This window comes from Dermochelys coriacea, chromosome 5 (assembly GCF_009764565.3).
Source record: "Dermochelys coriacea isolate rDerCor1 chromosome 5, rDerCor1.pri.v4, whole genome shotgun sequence".
NCBI classification, from domain to species: Eukaryota; Metazoa; Chordata; order Testudines; family Dermochelyidae; genus Dermochelys; species Dermochelys coriacea.
In genome coordinates, this window is record NC_050072.1 from 131,017,406 (window position 1) to 131,036,328 (window position 18,923).

The 18,923-nt window shown below is 43.0% G+C and overlaps 1 protein-coding gene across 1 annotated transcript in view; it reads left to right on the forward strand.

The window, feature by feature from the left end:
• Window positions 1-18,923, forward strand: part of DNAH6 (dynein axonemal heavy chain 6) — a 190,118-nt gene that overhangs the window by 109,620 nt on the left and 61,575 nt on the right. The window contains exons 56-58 of the mRNA XM_043514942.1: window positions 617-742; window positions 12,948-13,112; window positions 15,540-15,607. Of these exons, the coding sequence (XP_043370877.1) occupies window positions 617-742; window positions 12,948-13,112; window positions 15,540-15,607 (359 nt within the window). The remainder of the gene's footprint in view (window positions 1-616; window positions 743-12,947; window positions 13,113-15,539; window positions 15,608-18,923) is intronic.

Genomic DNA, 18,923 nt, shown 5'->3' on the forward strand with positions numbered 1-18,923 from the left:
CCAAGACGACATACAGGTCTCTCTTCATGGTTTGGTATCCTTGTTGGAGGAGAGGGGCAGCTGACTGAATGGGCCAGGAGAAGTATGGGTGGGTCAGATGAGCACAAGAATTGCTCCTTCCTAGTGCACAACTCATCCTAAAGGGGATGAATGGGAGGCCAAACCCCTTCTTCACACCAGCCTTGGGTGCACCAGGAAGAGTAATCTGCACCACACAGTGTGTATAATCCCACTGGAAGCTGGCCCTCTGATATACAGTCGCTCTTAGAGTTTCTCTTGGTGTGGTGCTGCCTTATACTACTCCCCAAAATGATTCTATGCCTTGAATGGCACAATCTGGACCTATAAAGGCCAATAAAATACTAGCAGTACCAGCATAGTTGAATATCACACTGTGCAGTGTAAAAGCCATAGATATTACAGAGACAAGCAAAAACCTTATTTTCTGGTGATGCTTCTCAGGAATAAAGAGTTAGTACAATTAATTTACTTTTCCTGATCAAAGCAGTGGTATTAAGAATTGCACTTCTGAATATTGAGGGAAATGTGCTAATTAACCTTTTGGTCAAATATGAAATGTAGCCAACCTTAGTGATTACTCTGATTTCCTATACAGGCAAATCGGTGGATAAGAAACAAAGAAACAAAATCTGGTTTAAAGATAATTAAGCTTACAGACTTTGGTTTCTTGCGTACTCTTGAGAATGCTATTAGATTGGGTTTACCTGTTCTTCTAGAAGAGGTATGTATCTTTTATCGATAAACTTAAATTACTAACATTGTATTTCTATCTCTTTACATATGTTGGAATTAGTAGGAACATCGTAATCAAAATTTTTGTCTACGAACTTCAGTTTTTTCTGGCGACAAAATCCCAGAACATTTCCTACATTTTAGGTATATTATTTTTTCCAGAGAAATGTTAGCTAAAATAAAGATATAAAGGCCTGTTCAGTAAATATGGTTATTCATAAAGCAAAACAAAAGCTCTCTTTAATTAACAAAAAAGCTCCAGGAGAAATTCATTCTATAATCTAAAATATACATTATAGAGTCACAGGTTTTTGCTTTGTTTTTTTTCTTGAGAAACCTGCCTCCCGTTTGAATTTTCATGTGGGTGGTACGTAGCCAGAGGAGACTTTTTAATCGGACAATATGTTTTTGAAACATTTGAAAAAAGTGTTCTTACTTTCTGAAAAATCTACTAACACTTTTTGTAATTTCGTATTTCTAAATGGCTTGGTGTACAAACATCACATCAATGAAACAGACCAATGGCATTTTGGGCTGTATAAGTAGGGGCATTGCCAGTAGATCGAGGGACATAATCGTTCCCCTCTATTCGACATTGGTGAGGCCTCATCTGGAGTACTGTGTCCAGTTTTGGGCCCCACACTACAAGAAGGATGTGAAAAAACTGGAAAGCATCCAGCGGAGGGCAACAAAAATGATTAGGGGACTGGAACGCATGACTTATGAGGAGAGGCTGAGGGAACTGGGATTGTTTAGTCCGTGGAAGAGAAGAATGTGGGGGGATTTGATAGCTGCTTTCAACTACCTGAAAGTGGGTTCCAAAGAGGATGGATCTAGACTGTTCTCAGTGGTAGCAGATGACAGAACGAGGAGTAATGGTCTCAAGTTGCAGTGGGGGAAGTTTAGGTTGGATATTAGGAAAACCTTTTTCACTAGGAGGATGGTGAAGCACTGGAATGCGTTACCTAGGGAGGTGGTGGAATCTCCTTCCTTAGAAGTTTTTAAGGTCAGGCTTGACAAAGCTCTGGCTGGGATGATTTAATTGGGGATTGATCCTGCTTTGAGCAGGGGGTTGGACTAGATGACCTCCTGAGGTCCCTTCCAATGCTGATATTCTATGATTCTATGTTATTTGTTATCCCTGGAAGAGAGAGAGAGGGCCAGATTTTCCATCCTATTGTGCTCTTGCAGTGCAAAGCAGTCTTAAATTTGGCCTAAGAGAAATGGTCTGAAGTAAATAGGATAAAATTCAATGAGGACAAATGCAAAGTACTCCACTTAAGAAGGAAGAATCAGTTGCACACATACAAAATGGGAAATGACTGCCTAGGAAGGAGTACTGCAGAAAGGGATCTGGGGGTCATAGTGGACCACAAGCTAAATATGAGTCAACACTGTAACACCGTTGCAAAAAAAAAAGCAAACATCCTTCTGGGATGTATTAGCAGGAGTGTTGTAAGCAAGAAGTAATTCTTTTGCTCTACTTCATCCTGATTAGGCCTCAACTGGAGTATTGTGACCAGTTCTGAGTGCCACATTTCAGGAAGGGTGTGGAGAAATTGGAGAAAGTCCAGAGAAGAGCGACAAAAATGATGAGAGGTCTAGAAAACATGACCGATGAGGGAAGATTGAAAAAATTGAGTTTGCTTAGTCTAGAAAAGAGAAGACTGAGAGGGGACATAACAGTTTTCAAGCACATAAAAGGTTGTTACAAGGAGAAGGGAGAAAAAAATGTTCTTCTTAACCTCTGAGGACAGGACAAGAAGCAATGGGCTTAAATTGCAGCAAGGGAAGTTTAGGTTGGACATTAGGCAAAATTTCCTAACTGTCAGGGTGGTTAAGCACTGGAATAAGTTGCATAGGGAGATTGTGGAATCTCCATCATTGGAGATTTTTAAGAGCAGGTTAGACAAACACCTGTCAGGGATGGTCTAGATAATACTTAGTCCTGCCATGAGGCAGGGGACTGGACTAGATGACCTCTCAAGGGCCCTTCCAGTCCTATGATTCTAAGTGGCCAAATTGGGATTCCCTTGGCAGAGGGGAATTCCTGAGGTTGCTTTAATATATGTTTGGGGTGAGCACAGTAGTTCCTGGGGTCATGGGATCCCCAGAGTTTCACACAACTCCTTTTTCTAGGGTTCTGTGTAGCTGAGCCAGGCTTCAGGATTATGGATGTAGTACAAGTCTGTTGTTCAATAGGCTGAATGCAAAATTTTTAAGTCATTCCCTATGGAAATTTGAATCTGAGGGTTTTAAGGAGAAATTTGAAGGAGGATAAATGAGGTGGCTCTATGGATATTTAAGGGGAACTCCTCCCAAGGCATCATGAGAGAAAGCATGAAGGTGCTTTTTTAAGAATTTAACAAGTGGGCAATGGAGGCTGGTAACATGAGCCAATCGGAGGTGTGAGTCAACATCTTGACAGAGAATGAGTGATAAGTCAGGTGGGGATAGGCTGTAAAGGCCCTCGAAAGTGAAAGCAAACAGCTTGTGTTTGATGTGATAGAGAGAGAAGCCAGTGGAGGAATACAAAGAGTGGGGTGACATAGGCAAAGTGACACGCTAGGAAAATGATATTTGTGGCATCCTTCTGAATAGATATGAGCAGGACAAGATTTGCATTTGTCAAGGCCAAAGAAAAGGATGTTGCAGTAATCAAGATGTGAGATGATGAGAGCCTGAATGAGGGTCTTAGTTGTATGGATGCATAGGAAAGGCCATATCTTAGAGATGTGCTGCAGAAAGAATCTGAAAGATTGAAATATAACCTGTATATATAACCTGTATATGATGACATAGAGAGAGGACCATTTGAAGATGGCGGCCAGGTTATGGGCCTGAGTGACAGGAGGATGGTGTTGCCCACAGTGAACAAAAAAGGAGATAGGGCAGAGGGCTTGTGGAAAAAGATTCAGAAAGATGGTTTTAGCCACCATGTTGAGCTTGACTTGATGGTTAGACAGACATGAGATGTCAGAAACACACTTCTTCGAGTGATGGTCCCTATATGCATGGATACATGTGTGCCCCATGCACCTGAGTTTGTAATTTTTTAGTCAGCAGAGTCCGTTGATCCTCACATGCGCCATAACTGTCCTCATGCTCCGAACTGAGTGTGTAAGGGATGGTGTGGACCAACACCTCTCCAGTTCTTTCTTATCACCACATGGTATAAGTCAGAGTTCATACAGGTGGTCATATGGCACAAGGCAACTGGACCCTTTGGTAGTCCAGAATGCATATCAATTTACTAGATCTGAGGGTAGTCCATCACGTCTGTAATGCATTCCTTCCACTCATCCAATCCCAATGTTGAAATAATATCAACATAACTATAAGGACAACATAACAACTGTCTTCTGTATAAACAAGTAGTGGGGAATGAGATCCCTTCCTTTTTGTATAGCGTCAGTTAACATCTGTAACTGGTGCAACCACCATCACATAACCCTTTCAGCAGCATGTTTACTAGGGGTGCAGAACTCCCTAGTGGACAGTTTCAGCAGATTTTTCCATGGACCACAAATGGGAGATTCACAATTCAGTTCTAAACAAGGTCTACACCCAATGGGCAATGCTGTCCTGGGACCTTTTTGCCTCACATGTGAACAAGAAACTTCCTCTATACTGCCTCAGAGCAGCCATAGGCAATGGCTCAAAGGGAGATACACTCCAGCTATCACAGAAGGATCACCTGAGGTATGCTTTCCCTCCCATTCCATTAATACTACAGGCCCCATGGAAAATCCATTAAGACAGAGCTCAAGTCATCCTCATTGTGCCTAACTGGCCAAGACAGTTAAGGTTTACAGATCATAGAATCATAGAATATCAGGGTTGGAAGGGATCTCAGGAGGTCGTCATCTAGTCCAACCCCCTGCTCAAAGTAGGACCAATCCCCAACTAAATCATCCCAGCCAGGGCTTAGTCAAGCCTGACCTTAAAAACCTCAACGGAAGGAGATTCTACCACCTCCCTAGGTAACACATTCCAGTGCTTCTCCACCCTCATAGTGAAAAAGATTTTCCTAATATCCAACCTAAACCTTCCCCACTACAACTTGAGACCATTACTCCTTGTTCTGTCAAAAGATCTACTGAAGCTCTCAGCTCAGCTGCCCATAAATGTCTGCCCATTTCTGGACCTTCTAACACAACATAAGGGCACTTTCAAGCACGCAATCTGGAACCACTGCAGCCTGGTATTTGGATGGTCACTGGATGTAAGAGCGCTTGTGTTCCAGGAGTGATGCAATCCATCCTTAACCACAGAAGGAAAGACTCTACTAGGATATGTTATTCAGCTAAAAGGAGGTGTTTCTCCTCTTGGGCTCAACAATGCGTTATCGCCAGAATCTGCTGGGTTCTCTGCTATCCTGAAATATTTACCCATAAGTCTTTGGATGTCTCATTTAGTTCTCTTCAGGTTCATTTAGCAACAATCAGCGCTTTTCATCCTCCTGTTGATAACCACACGATCTTCATTCATCCTGTCAAACTAGATTTTTGAAGGGGCTTTCTTAGACCGTTTCCACCACTGGTGAAGTTTGCACCCCAGTGGGACCTCAGTTTTGTTCTTTCATCTCTCAGCAGACCTCCCTTTGAACCTCAAGCCACATGCTCTGTGGCCCATCTGACTATGAAAGTGGCCTTTCTAGCTGAAAGCATGCATGGTGGACCCAAGTTCCATAAGAGTCAAAGCATCCATTTACTGGTATTGTTTCCAAAACCACATGCCTCAGATGAAGAGACAAGACCGCATTCTCTGGATGTCTGAAGGGCACTGGCCACTTGATCTTTATTTCATCCTTCTGTGAAAGTGGCCTTCTCAGTGGCAATAACATCAGCCAGGAGAGCTGTTGAATTACAAGCATTGTTAGCCAAACCACCTTATACTGTCTTTCATAAGGATAAAATTTCTATGAAATCTCAACCTAAGTTTTTACCAAAGGTGGCTCCAGAATTTCAATTAAATCTATTCACATTGCTGTTGTTTTCCCTAAGCCACATGCAGAGCATGTAAAGCAGAGCAAAAGCTGCATTCATTGGATGTAAACAGAGTTCTTTGTTCTATCTTGACAGAAATGCGCACTTCAGAAAGTCTCCTAAACTGTTTGTAGCATATAGAGAAAAGGAGCAAAGGTGAAGCTGTCTCAGCACAAACAGTCTTTAACTGGATTTCCACATGTATCAAACTTTGTTATCAAGTGATTGGAAAGACTCTAACTGACAAAATAATGGTTCATTTGATGAGAGCTTGGTCCACTGTGATGGCCGCTCTCAGGACATTTGTAAGGCAGCAGCCTGGTCCTTCATCCACACGTTCACTGAGCAGTACACAATTGTACAGACTTTCAGACACCATGCAAAATTTGGCAGAATTGCGCTGCAATCACACGACTCCTGGTACCCACCTCCAGCAAGGGTCACTGCTTGTGGAGGGTGGGGGGAAGGTCATCAGCAATAAAATATATGTATACAGCTCATCATTAGAAGTAGAAATGGTTACTTGCCTGCACAGTAACTGGTGTTATTCCAGATGTGTTGTCTGTATACATATTCTATGACCCAACCCCCACCCCCGCTACTCAGAGTCTTTGACATCCGGCTCTGTAAGTGGCAAAAGAACTGGTTTTTGGTTGAGGTAGCCCCCCCCACACACACACACACTTTATGCCCTCAGTTGCTAGTGTGAGGATGCGCAGTGGATGTGCTCACACCAACAGTGGAATATGTATGCAAACGACACATCTTGAAGAACACCATTTACTATATAAGTAAGTAACTAGGGCTATCAATCGCAGTTAACTCACGCTCAAAAAAATTAATCTCAATTAAAAAAATTAATCGCACTTATAACAAAAGAATACCAATTGAAATTTATTAAATATTTTTCGATATTTTTCTACATTTTCAATATTGATTTCAATTACAATGCAGAACACAGTGCACAGTGCTCACTTTTATATTATTATTTTTATTACAAATATATGTACTGTAAAAACAATAAAAGAAATACACCTCTTCCCCAATATAACACGGTCTTACCCCAATATAATGCGGGTAGGGAAGGCAGTGCCTCCCAAAACAGCCTGGCCCCGCCCCCATCCGATCCCCACCTATTTCCTGCCCCCTGACTGACCCTTCAGAACCCCCGACCCATCCAACCCCCCTGCTCCCTGTCCCCTGACTGCACCCCAAGACCCTCTGCCCCTTATCCAATCCCCCAAACCCATCCCGTCCCCCTTAACACACCACTCAGAGCAGTGTGTCAGAGCCAGACATGCTGCCACCATAGGCGCCTACTCTGTGGGTGCTCTGGGGCTGGAGCAACCTCGGAGAAAAATTGGTGGGTGGCAGAGCACCCAGTGCAGCTCCCCGCCCAGCCCCCCTGTCCCAGCTCACCTCCACTCTGCCTCTTCCCCTGAGTGTACCACCGCCGCTCCGCTTCTTTTCCCCCCGCCCCCCAAGTCTTGCGGCGAATTAGCTGTTTGGCACGGCAAGCCTGGGAGGGATGTGTGAGAAGCGGAGCGGCGGCGTGCTCGGGGGAGGAGGCAGAGTGGAGGTGAGCTGAGGCAGGGATCGGTTCCTCTGCACCCCCCTCCCCACCCCGGTTACTTGCTGCGGCCCTCCCCACGCTCCCCACCCAGCTCACCTCCGCTCCACCTCCTCCCCTGAGCACACCGCCGCTCCGCTTCTCCCCCCTCCCTCCCAGGCTTGCGCAAGCCTGGGAGGGAGGGGGGAGGAGGGGAAATGCTTTACTGTATTATATCCGAATTCGCGTTATATCAGATCGCATTATAGCGGGGTAGAGGTGTCGTATTTTTCAGTTCATCTCATACAAGTACTGAAGTGCAATCTCTTTATCATGAAAGCGTAACTTACAAATGCAGATTTTTTTGGTTACATAACTCCACTTAAAAACAAAACAGCATAAAACTTTAGAGCCTACAAGTCCAATCGCTAAGACAAATGAGTTTGTTTGCATTGATGGGAGATACTGCTGCCTGCTTCTTATTTACAGTTTTCAGAGTAGCAGCCATTAGTCTGTATTCGCAAAAAAGAAAAGGAGTACTTGTGGCACCTTAGAGACTAACAAATTTATTTGAACATAAGCTTTCATAAGCTACAGCTCACTTCATCGGATGCATCTGAGAATCTTACTACTTGCCACATTCCTGAGTAAAGGTCCAGTATACATGTTAGGATGCAGGATGGGAAAATTGTTACCTTTTAAAATTATTTTCCTTGATTAACATCTTCACTAGCCTGTCACACAACAAAAAATACATACGTAACTGAATGGCATGTTTTATCTGGGTGCATGTTTCAAAATTCATTCAGACCTAAGTGAAGTTGAAGTTAGAATTTTACTGCCAATTAACCTTGTTTGAGAAATTATTTGTATAGATTTGGGAGTACATGACCGGGGCATGACCGAGTGAATAGGTTGCTAGGCAATGAGCTCAGCTGCCTAAGGTGCCATTGCAGAGGGATTAGTACTGAATAAAGGACTAATGGAAATTATTAATAACAGAAAGGAAATGATCATATAATACTGCCATTCTGCCCACTCAGAGTTGATTATGCCCTAGCAGGATTCAGTGAGTTTAAACTCAGAACTTTTTGAGTAAAATATCCCTCCCGTAAGTGTAAGATTTTATTGTGCTTGAATAATTCAATACTGAGTTAATTTTTAAACTTCAGACTTGCTATAGATTTGTTACTAGGCCTGGCTCAAACACACTTTTTTTCCCCCTTTCACAAGCACTGAAATCACCCATGACAAAGTGTCTGTGGCGATAGCCCATGTATCATGACAGTGGTGTCACAGAACTGTAGTTTATTTAGCAAGAATAACTGTCCAATTTGTGAGTTACCCAGCAATTTCTTTGAAAGTGACAGCAGCACATACAATTATTGTTCATGGATATATTAAGCCTCAAGTATCAAGGGGTAGCCGTGTTCGTCTGTATCCACAAAAACAACAAGGAGTCCAGTGGTCCAAATTAATCATGTTAAATTTGCAAATTAATTTTAGTTCTGCAGTTTCTCTTTGAAGTCTGTTTCTGAAGTTTTTTTGTTCAAGTATAGCTACGTTTAAATCTGGTATAGAATGTCCAGGAAGATTGAAGTGTTCTCCCACTGGCTTTTGTATGTTACCATTCCTGATGTCTGATTTGTGTCCATTTATTCTTTTACGTAGAGAATAAAAGAATAACTAAAATAAAAGAACTAAAATTCATTTGCAAATTTAACACCCTTAATTTGGGCTTGAATAGGGACTGGGAGTGGCTGGCTGACTACAAAAGCAATTTTGCCTCTCCTGGAATTGACACCTCCTCATCAATTATTAGGAGTGGACTCCATCCACCCTGACTGAATTGGCCCTGTCAACACTGGTTCTCCACTTATAGATTCATAGATACTAAGATCAGAAGGGAACATTCTGATCATCTAGTCCGACTTCCTGCACAACGCAGGCCACAGAATCTCACCCACCCACTCCTACGAAGAACCTCACCTATGTCTGAGCTATTGAAGTCCTCAAATCATGGTTTAAAGACTTCAGGGAGCAGAGAATCCTCCCTCAAGTGACCCATGCCCCATGCTACAGAGGAAGGCGAAAAACCTCCAGGGTCTCTTCCAATCTGCCCTGGAGGAAAATTCCTTCCTGACCCCAAATATGGCGATCAGCTAAACCCTGAGCATATGGGCAAGATTCACCAGCCAGATACTACAGAAAATTCTTTCCTGGGTAACTCAGATCCCATCCATCTAATATCCCATCTCAGGAGATTCGGCCTATTTACCCTGAATATTTAAAGATCAATTACTTACCAAAATCCCATTATCCCATCATACCATCTCCTCCATAAACTTATTGAGTAGAATCTTAAAGCCAGATAGATCTTTTGCCCCCACTGCTTCCCTTGGAAGGCTATTCCAAAACTTCACTCCTCTGATGGTTAGAAACCTTCGTGTAATTTCAAGTCTAAACTTCCTGGTGGCCAGTTTATACCCATTTGTTCTTGTGTCCACATTGGTGCTGAGCTTAAATAAATCCTCTTCATCTCCGGTATTTATCCCTCTGATATATTTATAGAGAGCCATCATATCTCCCCTCAACCTTCTTTTAGTTAGGCTAAACAAGCCAAGCTCCTTAAGTCTCCTTTCATAAGACAAGTTTTCCATTCCTCGGATCATCCTAGTACATTCTCTGTACCTGCTCCAGTTTGAATTCATCCTTTTTAAACATGAGAGACCAGAACTGCACACGGTATTCCAGGTGAGGTCTCACCAGTGCCTTGTATAAATGGTACTAAAACCTCCTTATCCCTACTGGAAATACCTCTCCTGATGCATCCCAAAACCGCATTAGCTTTTTTCACAGCCGTATCACATTGGCAGCTAATAGTCATCCTATGATCAACCAATACTCCAAGGTCCTTCTCCTCTTCTGTTACTTCTAATTGATGCGTCCCCAGCTTATAACTAAAATTCTTGTTATTAATCCTTAAATGCATAACCTTGCACTTCTCACTATTCAATTTCATCCTATTACTATTACTCCAGTTTACAAGGTCATCCAGATCCTCATGTATAACCTCCCGATCCTTCTCTAAATTAGCAATTCCTCCCAGCTTTGTATCATCCGCAAATTTTATTAGCACACTCCCACTTTTGGTGCCAAGGTCAGTAATAAAAAGATTCAATAAGATTGGTCCCAAAACTGATCCCTGAGGAAGTCCACTGGTAACCTCCCTCCAACCTGACAGTTTGCCTTTCAGTAGGACCCGTTGTAGTCTCCCCTTTAACCAATTCCTTATCCATCTTTTGATGTTCATATTGATCCCCAACTTTTCCAATTTAACTAATAATTCCTCATGGGACACGGTATCAAACGCTTGTAAGGTAACTCCCTTCTCTTCATGTGTCAGTATTTTTATGCCTGCATCTGTAATCGTCACTCCATGCATCTGAAGTGAGGTTTTTACCCACGAAAGCTTATGCCCAAATAAATCTGTTAGTCTTTAAGGTGCCATCAGACTTCATGTTATATTAAGCCTCAGTTATAATATTTTCATTTGGCCCACAGACAGATATTTCTTGAATCCCATAGGCATGTCCAAGAAGCTATTCCTAGTTCCTCTGGCCCAAAGCTGTGACTTTAAGCAGTCAGTACACGTTGACTCGAGACCAAGGTTCTGATTTGAGTAGCCATCAGGATCAGTAACTGCAGGAAAGAAAAAGATATGCATACGTGAATTTCCACCAGTGTATTGTACGTTTGTCAGTTTTCAATAGCTGAGGTAAAAATTCAATGTTGTATTCATTGGCATGATATATATGGCACTAGGATCTGATGTTTCATGACTCACTCGAAAATTCAAATGTATTTCTTTATTTTGATTTATTTTCTTACTTTTTATAAATGTGCCTCTTAAAAATCTGTATGCTCGTTTTAAAAAAAAAAAAAAAAAAAAAAAAAAAGAATCAGCAACACCATAATATGTCCAGTAGCTAATGGATAATAGAAAACATGGCTTTGTTTGCATATAAACAAATGTAAACAAAAAGTCCCATACCCAATCCAAGAATTCCCGAGATACACTCAACCATTCCTTTCAGAAAAGTGCAAGGTGAACACATAGGCGCCCTGCACCTTGCTCTGAAAGTCAGCAGATCTGGAAGTGACAAAGGCGTGAATAAATGTACTGAGATCCATGTCCAAAAAAAAAAGTCTTATTCTTCTCAGTGAGTCTACATGAAAAAAGCACTCTTGCCCATCCTTGCTATCTGATCATCCAGAAACAAACACTGATCCAATGGAACCCCCATATCTTCATGTCAACTACGAAAAAATAGTCATATCCTCTAAATTAAGGGACAGATGTCATCCTTGCATTTTCCTGTGACTGAATGCTATATGCATCTCAGCAGAGAATTTGATTATGTGCTTAACTATTTTGCTAAATAGAATAGTAAGCACACTTTGAAGTCTTCTGTTGAATTAGGACAATAATTCTGCCCAGTTTACTGTTTCTGGTTCCCATAGTATGATGATTTTCTGTCTTGACTGTAACCACTCAGAGATATAGGAAGAATGGGGCACCTGGGCCCATAATACAGATAATAAAGGGTAGTGAGAGTTGGCAAGAGAATCCAATTATTGGACACAACCCTGTCAGGTGCTGAGCACTCTCCAGCAAAACACTTAAAGCATGTGCCTACAGTTAAACTTAAGTGTAATACAGGATTGGTTTAGAGTGCTCAGCATTCTCCAGGATTGAGCCCATTAAGTCTTAGGAAGCGGGGGTATATGGGTCCTTCCCATATTTTGATCAAGTTTTGAAAATAATGTTTTCATTACCATTCTGTTTCTAAAGAGACATGACTATTTTTTAAATGTCTCGTGCTTTTTTTTTTCCTAATGTACCATAATGAAACGTGGTGAACATATGCAAATTATGTACAGTGAGTTTGGAATTTTGCGACCCGAAAAAAAAATTAGGCCCAAATCCTACAGAGACCTTCACATGTACATAACTGTATGTACCTGAGTAGCCCATTGACTTCAGTGTGACTATTCATGTGCATGAAGTTATGCATGTGTTTAAATCGTGGTAGGATCAGGGCCTACTTTTGTACTTTCAGTTCTCATGTAAGTAAAGAATATTTTCTTCTATCTCTGTGTGTTTGCTTTAACACTGTCTAAATTCTGTTACATCACTGATTTGTGCTCTTAGATAGTTCTGCAGTAAAACATGTAGGCTTTCTCTGGTTTAAAAAACAACACATAATTTGAAGTGTGTTTAATATCCATGGGATTTGGGCACATAACTCTGTTAGGCTCCTTTGAAAATCCAGCCATATCTTATAACAAAAACTAGGAAGGCAGAGAGTAATAAGTGAACAGAAGAATATCATTGGGACCATCTTTTTGTTCAGCACCTATCACAATGGAGTCCTGGTCCAACTATGCTCCTAGCCACTACAAAAACAATGAGGCATCCTTGAGGCACCTCAGAGACTAACAAATTTATTTAGCCAATACAGTAATACAAATAATTAATTATTCTTCTCCTTGCATAGAGTGGAGAGTGTTAATTTAATTTTGCATTTTAGTAATGAAGTATTTCAGTTACCAGTTACATGTACAAAATACCTTAATCTGTTTTTTTTCTAAAGCTGAAGGAAATCTTGGACCCTGCACTGGAGCCTGTTCTTTTGAAGCAGACCTTTGTTTCTGGTGGAAGAATGCTTATTCGCCTTGGAGATTCTGACATTGATTATGACAGAAACTTTAGGTTGTACATGACAACTAAACTACCAAATCCACACTACCTTCCAGAGGTATGATGCAGCATTCTAAATTCACGTTATACAAAACATAATCAATATTACTAGAAGGACATTATCAAATTCTGTTGGCCCACATTATTACAGACCTTCCCAACTCTCAGCTGGTATCTTTTATAATTAAAGTATTAAAACAGGTGAAAAGAAATAAAACCCATGTCCTTTCATTCCATGAGTGAATGTAGCACAGTAGAGTCCAACATGGCCATGCTACTGTATGTGAAAACATTCATGGACTTATCGACGGTTCTGACAAAGAGAGGTTGGCTCCTGCTGCACAGCATCACCAGGACTGAGTCATGCCTCAGGGCTCAACCATTTTGTTGTGTCCCATATTGGAGGTTCAGAATACCAAAGAAGCTAAAGAAAAGACAGCATTCTCCACCCCGGATGGGCTATTCCAGTACACCGTCCTCCCTTTTGGGCTACATGGGGCCCCAGCCACATTCCAGCGCCTCATGGATAAGCTGCTGTGCCCCCATACTAGTTATGCAGCTGCATACCTAGATGATGTCGTCATCCATATGCCAGACTGGGGAACGCACTTGGAGGAAGTTGAGGCAGTACTGCGCACCTTAAGGCGGGCTGGCCTCACTGCTAATCCCGCTAAATGCGCCATAGGGCTAGCAGAGGCTAAGTACCTATAGGATATATTGTGGGAAGGGGCATAGTGAAGCCCCAAACGAATAAGCTAGAGGCAATTCAAAACTGGCCCCGGCTGACCCGAAAGAAGCAGGTCCGTGCGTTCCTAGGCATGGTAGGCTACTACCGACGGTTTATTCCCCACTTTGCCACTAGGGCAAGTCCCCTAACGGACCTGGTGAAGGCCCGAGATCCAGACATGGTAAAGTGGACAGACGCAGCAGGGGAGGCATTTACAGACCTTCGGTCGGCCCTCTGTAATGAGCCCGTACTCATAGCCCCGGACTTCAACAGGGAATTTGTTTTACAAACAGACGCTTCCAAGGTGGGGTTTGGAACAGTTCTGTCGCAAATAGTGGGAGAAGAGGAACACCCAGTCCTCTACCTAAGCAGAAAGCTTTTCCCAAGAGAACAGAAATATGCAGTAGTCAAGAGAGAATGCCTTGCTGTCAAATGGGCTATGGAGATACTGCGTTATTACCTCTTAGGCCGGCGATTTACTCTTATGACGGACCATGCACCTCTCCAGTGGATGCAGCGGAATAAGGAAAAGAATGCAAGGGTCACCAGGTGGTTCTTATCCCTCCAACCATTCCAGTTGTGCATACGGCACGGATGGATGCCACTATGGCTACGCTGATGGTCTGTCACGAATATACTGTCTGGCGTCCCAAGTTACCCAACTCTATGGTGTTGAGCAGAGGGGGCGGATATGTGACGCGGCAAGGCCAGATGGCTATGGAAGAGTAGTGGGAGATAGATATATTAGCTCCAGGCTAAACAAATCCCTGGTACCAGGATAAGTGAAATGGCAGCTGCTCCAGGTCAATTAAGACACCTGGGGCCAATTAAGAACTTTCCAGAAGGCAGGGAGAAGGCTAGGTTGATTGGGACACCTGAAGCCAATCGGGGTGGCTGAAACTAGTTAAAAGCCTCCCAGTTAGTCAGGTGGGTGTGCATGTCAGGAGCTGTGGGAGGAAGTTGCACTGTTGGAGAGGCTGAGTCGTAAACACCGTATCAGGCACAAGGAAGGAGTCCCTGAGGTAAGGGTGAAGTGGAGCTTGAGGAAGTGAGGGCTACTGTGGGGGAAGTAGCCCAGGGAATTGTACATGTCATGTTTCTAAAAGATCAGCTACCATAGCTGATACTATTAGGGTCCCTGGGCTGGAGCCCAGAGTAGAGGGAAGGCCCGGGCCCCCCCTCCACCTTTGCCCCCTGTTTAATCACTGAGACTGGGAGACAACAGAGACTGTGCAAGGAAGGATAACTTCTCCTCACCTCCCTTGCTGGCTTATGATGAAAATGGCTCAGTAGACTGTGACCCTTGTCTCTAGAGAAAGAAGGGTTACGTGGAAGGTCACAGTGAGGCTACCAAAATCTGCCAGGAAACGCGGGACCCACGGAGGCAAGCTTTGTCGAGCTTTGTCACAATAGTTTCAGCCTTTTGTGAGTTATGCCACTGGAAATAATTATAAGAACAGTTATTGTGCAAAGTGAAAAACATACTTTTATTTCATCCTCTCATCCCTCCAAAAGTATGATCAAATTCCCCAAAAATCACTTTTAGACATAAACCAACCATGTGAAAATTTCAGCCCAAATGGAAATTTTTGAGTAAGTTGTGAACAGCTGTAAATTAAAGTTTAGATTGGAAAAGACTTCTCAGCCATACCTCTACCTTCACTGTGGGTGCCATTATTATTCTTAACGAAACCCCTGATTTTATTGTCTTAACCTACGTAGAAATAATTTTTGTCATTTGTTGTGTTTATTCTACAGGTGTGTATTAAAGTTACTATAATCAATTTCACTGTAACCAGATCTGGCCTGGAGGATCAGTTGCTAAGGTTTATAACTTTTATTCCCATTATTTATTTCACAGTAGTTGCTTTTAAATGTTTAAGGTGACATCAGGATAAAATGAATGAGGGAAAACAATAAAGAAAATGTTTTTCCACATAGTTATATAAAGTATCAAGTCACAATCACCAATAACTTAAGGACAACCTATTTCTTGCCTTAGTATGCATGTTTTCTAAAGTGTCTTATGCTGGGATAGTTATATCTAATTTTTGAAGTATTGTAATAGGAATCAGCTATTTGTTACTCAGGATACATAATTACTTATATTTTTCTAATACTGTGTCTAATAGGCTAGATTTAAAAATCATGACCCACTATTTGACTTTAGGGAGAGCTGAATCAAGCCCTATAATGAGCATGGAACATGCAGATGTGACATATTTGATATTGTTTATATTAATACCAAATGAAAATATCCTAAATATACTCTGGGTTACAAGACAAGATCAGACCTACATTGATTTTTCAAGTGAGAAATATACCCAGAACAAGGGGTTCTTCTTTGAGTGGGTGAAGACATGTATTTCATTCAAGCCCAGTACACTGAAACCAGAGAACTTTGCTTAGGAGTACCCATTGGAGCAGCGCTCATGCCCTCTTTCCCTTGTAGCCCCTTCCCAAGCTATATAAGGGCGATGCTGCCCTGACCCCCGTCAGTTCCTTCTCGCCACCTGTGGCTTGAGTCAGAGTGGTATCTCACTTCATGTTCTTCATCACAGTGTTCCTCTATTTTTTTCTGTAAATACTTAGTTAAGTTAGGGGACAATTTCCTGGTGCAAGTACTAGGGGAGCCAACTAGGGGGAGCGCTTTTCTCGACCTGCTGCTCACAAACCGGGTAGAATTAGTGGGGGAAGCAAAAGTGGATGGGAATCTGGGAGGCAGTGACCATGAGTTGGTTGAGTTCAGGATCCTGACGCAGGGAAGAAAGGTAAGCAGCAGGATACGGACCCTGGACTTCAGGAAAGCAGACTTTGACTCCCTCAGGGAACAGATGGCCAGGATCCCCTGGGGGACTAACATGAAAGGGAAGGGAGTCCAGGAGAGCTGGCTGTATTTCAAGGAATCCCTGTTGAGGTTACAGGGACAAACCATCCCGATGAGTCGAAAGAATAGTAAATATGGCAGGCGACCAGCTTGGCTTAATGGTGAAATCCTAGCGGATCTTAAACATAAAAAAGAAGCTTACAAGAAGTGGAAGGTTGGACATATGACCAGGGAAGAGTATAAAAATATTGCTCGGGCATGTAGGAAAGATATCAGGAGGGCCAAATCGCACCTGGAGCTGCAGCTAGCAAGAGATGTCAAGAGTAACAAGAAGGGTTTCTTCAGGTATGTTGGCAACAAGAAGAAAGCCAAGGAAAGTGTGGGCCCCTTACTGAATGAGGGAGGCAAGCTAGTGACAGAGGATGTGGAAAAAGCTAATGTACTCAATGCTTTTTTTGCCTCTGTTTTCACTAACAAGGTCAGCTCCCAGACTGCTGTGCTGGGCAACACAAAACGGGGAAGAGATGGCCAGCCCTCTGTAGAGATAGAGGTGGTTAGGGACTATTTAGAAAAGCTGGACGTGCACAAGTCCATGGGGCCGGACGAATTGCATCCGAGAGTGCTGAAGGAATTGGCGGCTGTGATTGCAGAGCCCTTGGCCATTATCTTTGAAAACTCGTGGCGAACGGGGGAAGTCCCGGATGACTGGAAAAAGGCTAATGTAGTGCCCATCTTTAAAAAAGGGAAGAAGGAGGATCCTGGGAACTACAGGCCGGTCAGCCTCACCTCAGTCCCTGGAAAAATCATGGAGCAGGTCCTCAAAGAATCAATCCTGAAGCACTTAGAGGAGAGGAAAGTGATCAGGAACAGTCAGCATGGATTCACCAAGGGAAGGTCATGCCTGACTAATCTAATCGCCTTTTATGATGAGATTACTGGTTCTGTGGATGAAGGGAAAGCAGTGGATGTATTGTTTCTTGACTTTAGCAAAGCTTTTGACACGGTCTCCCACAGCATTCTTGTCAGCAAGTTAAGGAAGTATGGGCTGGATGAATGCACTATAAGGTGGGTAGAAAGCTGGCTAGATTGTCGGGCTCAACGGGTAGTGATCAATGGCTCCATGTCTAGTTGGCAGCCGGTGTCAAGTGGAGTGCCCCAGGGGTCGGTCCTGGGGCCCGTTTTGTTCAATATCTTCATAAATGATCTGGAGGATGGTGTGGATTGCACTCTCAGCAAATTTGCGGATGATACTAAACTGGGAGGAGTGGTAGATACGCTGGAGGGGAGGGATAGGATACAGAAGGACCTAGACAAATTGGAGGATTGGGCCAAAAGAAATCTAATGAGGTTCAATAAGGATAAGTGCAGGGTCCTGCACTTAGGATGGAAGAATCCAATGCACCGCTACAGACTAGGGACCGAATGGCTCGGCAGCAGTTCTGCGGAAAAGGACCTAGGGGTGACAGTGGACGAGAAGCTGGATATGAGTCAGCAGTGTGCCCTTGTTGCCAAGAAGGCCAATGGCATTTTGGGATGTATAAGTAGGGGCATAGCGAGCAGATCGAGGGACGTGATCGTTCCCCTCTATTCGACACTGGTGAGGCCTCATCTGGAGTACTGTGTCCAGTTTTGGGCCCCACACTACAGGAAGGATGTGGATAAATTGGAAAGAGTACAACGAAGGGCAACGAAAATGATTAGGGGTCTAGAGCACATGACTTATGAGGAGAGGCTGAGGGAGCTGGGATTGTTTAGTCTGCAGAAGAGAAGAATGAGGGGGGATTTGATAGCTGCTTTCAACTACCTGAAAGGGGGTTTCAAAGAGGATGGCTCTAGACTGTTCTCAATGGTAGCAGATGACAGAACGAGGAGTAATGGTCTCAAGTTGCAATGGGGGAGGTTTAGATTGGATATTAGGAAAAACTTTTTCACTAAGAGGGTGGTGAAACACTGGAATGCGTTACCTAGGGAGGTGGTAGAATCTCCTTCCTTAGAGGTTTTTAAGGTCAGGCTTGACGAAGCCCTGGCTGGGATGATTTAACTGGGACTTGGTCCTGCTTTGAGCAGGGGGTTGGACTAGATGACCTTCTGGGGTCCCTTCCAACCCTGATATTCTATGATTCTATGATTCTATAAGTTTAGTAGTACCTTAGAATTTAGTTTAGCTTAGTGTAGTTAGTAGAGTTTTTTAACCCAGGGTGCTGCCTCCTCCAGGTTTTAAACATTGTCCCTCACGTGGCGTTGCTATCCCTAGTCATGACCCCCACACACCCAGTGTGGTTTGTTCCTTGTGCAAAGGCCCATTAAGAAAGGAC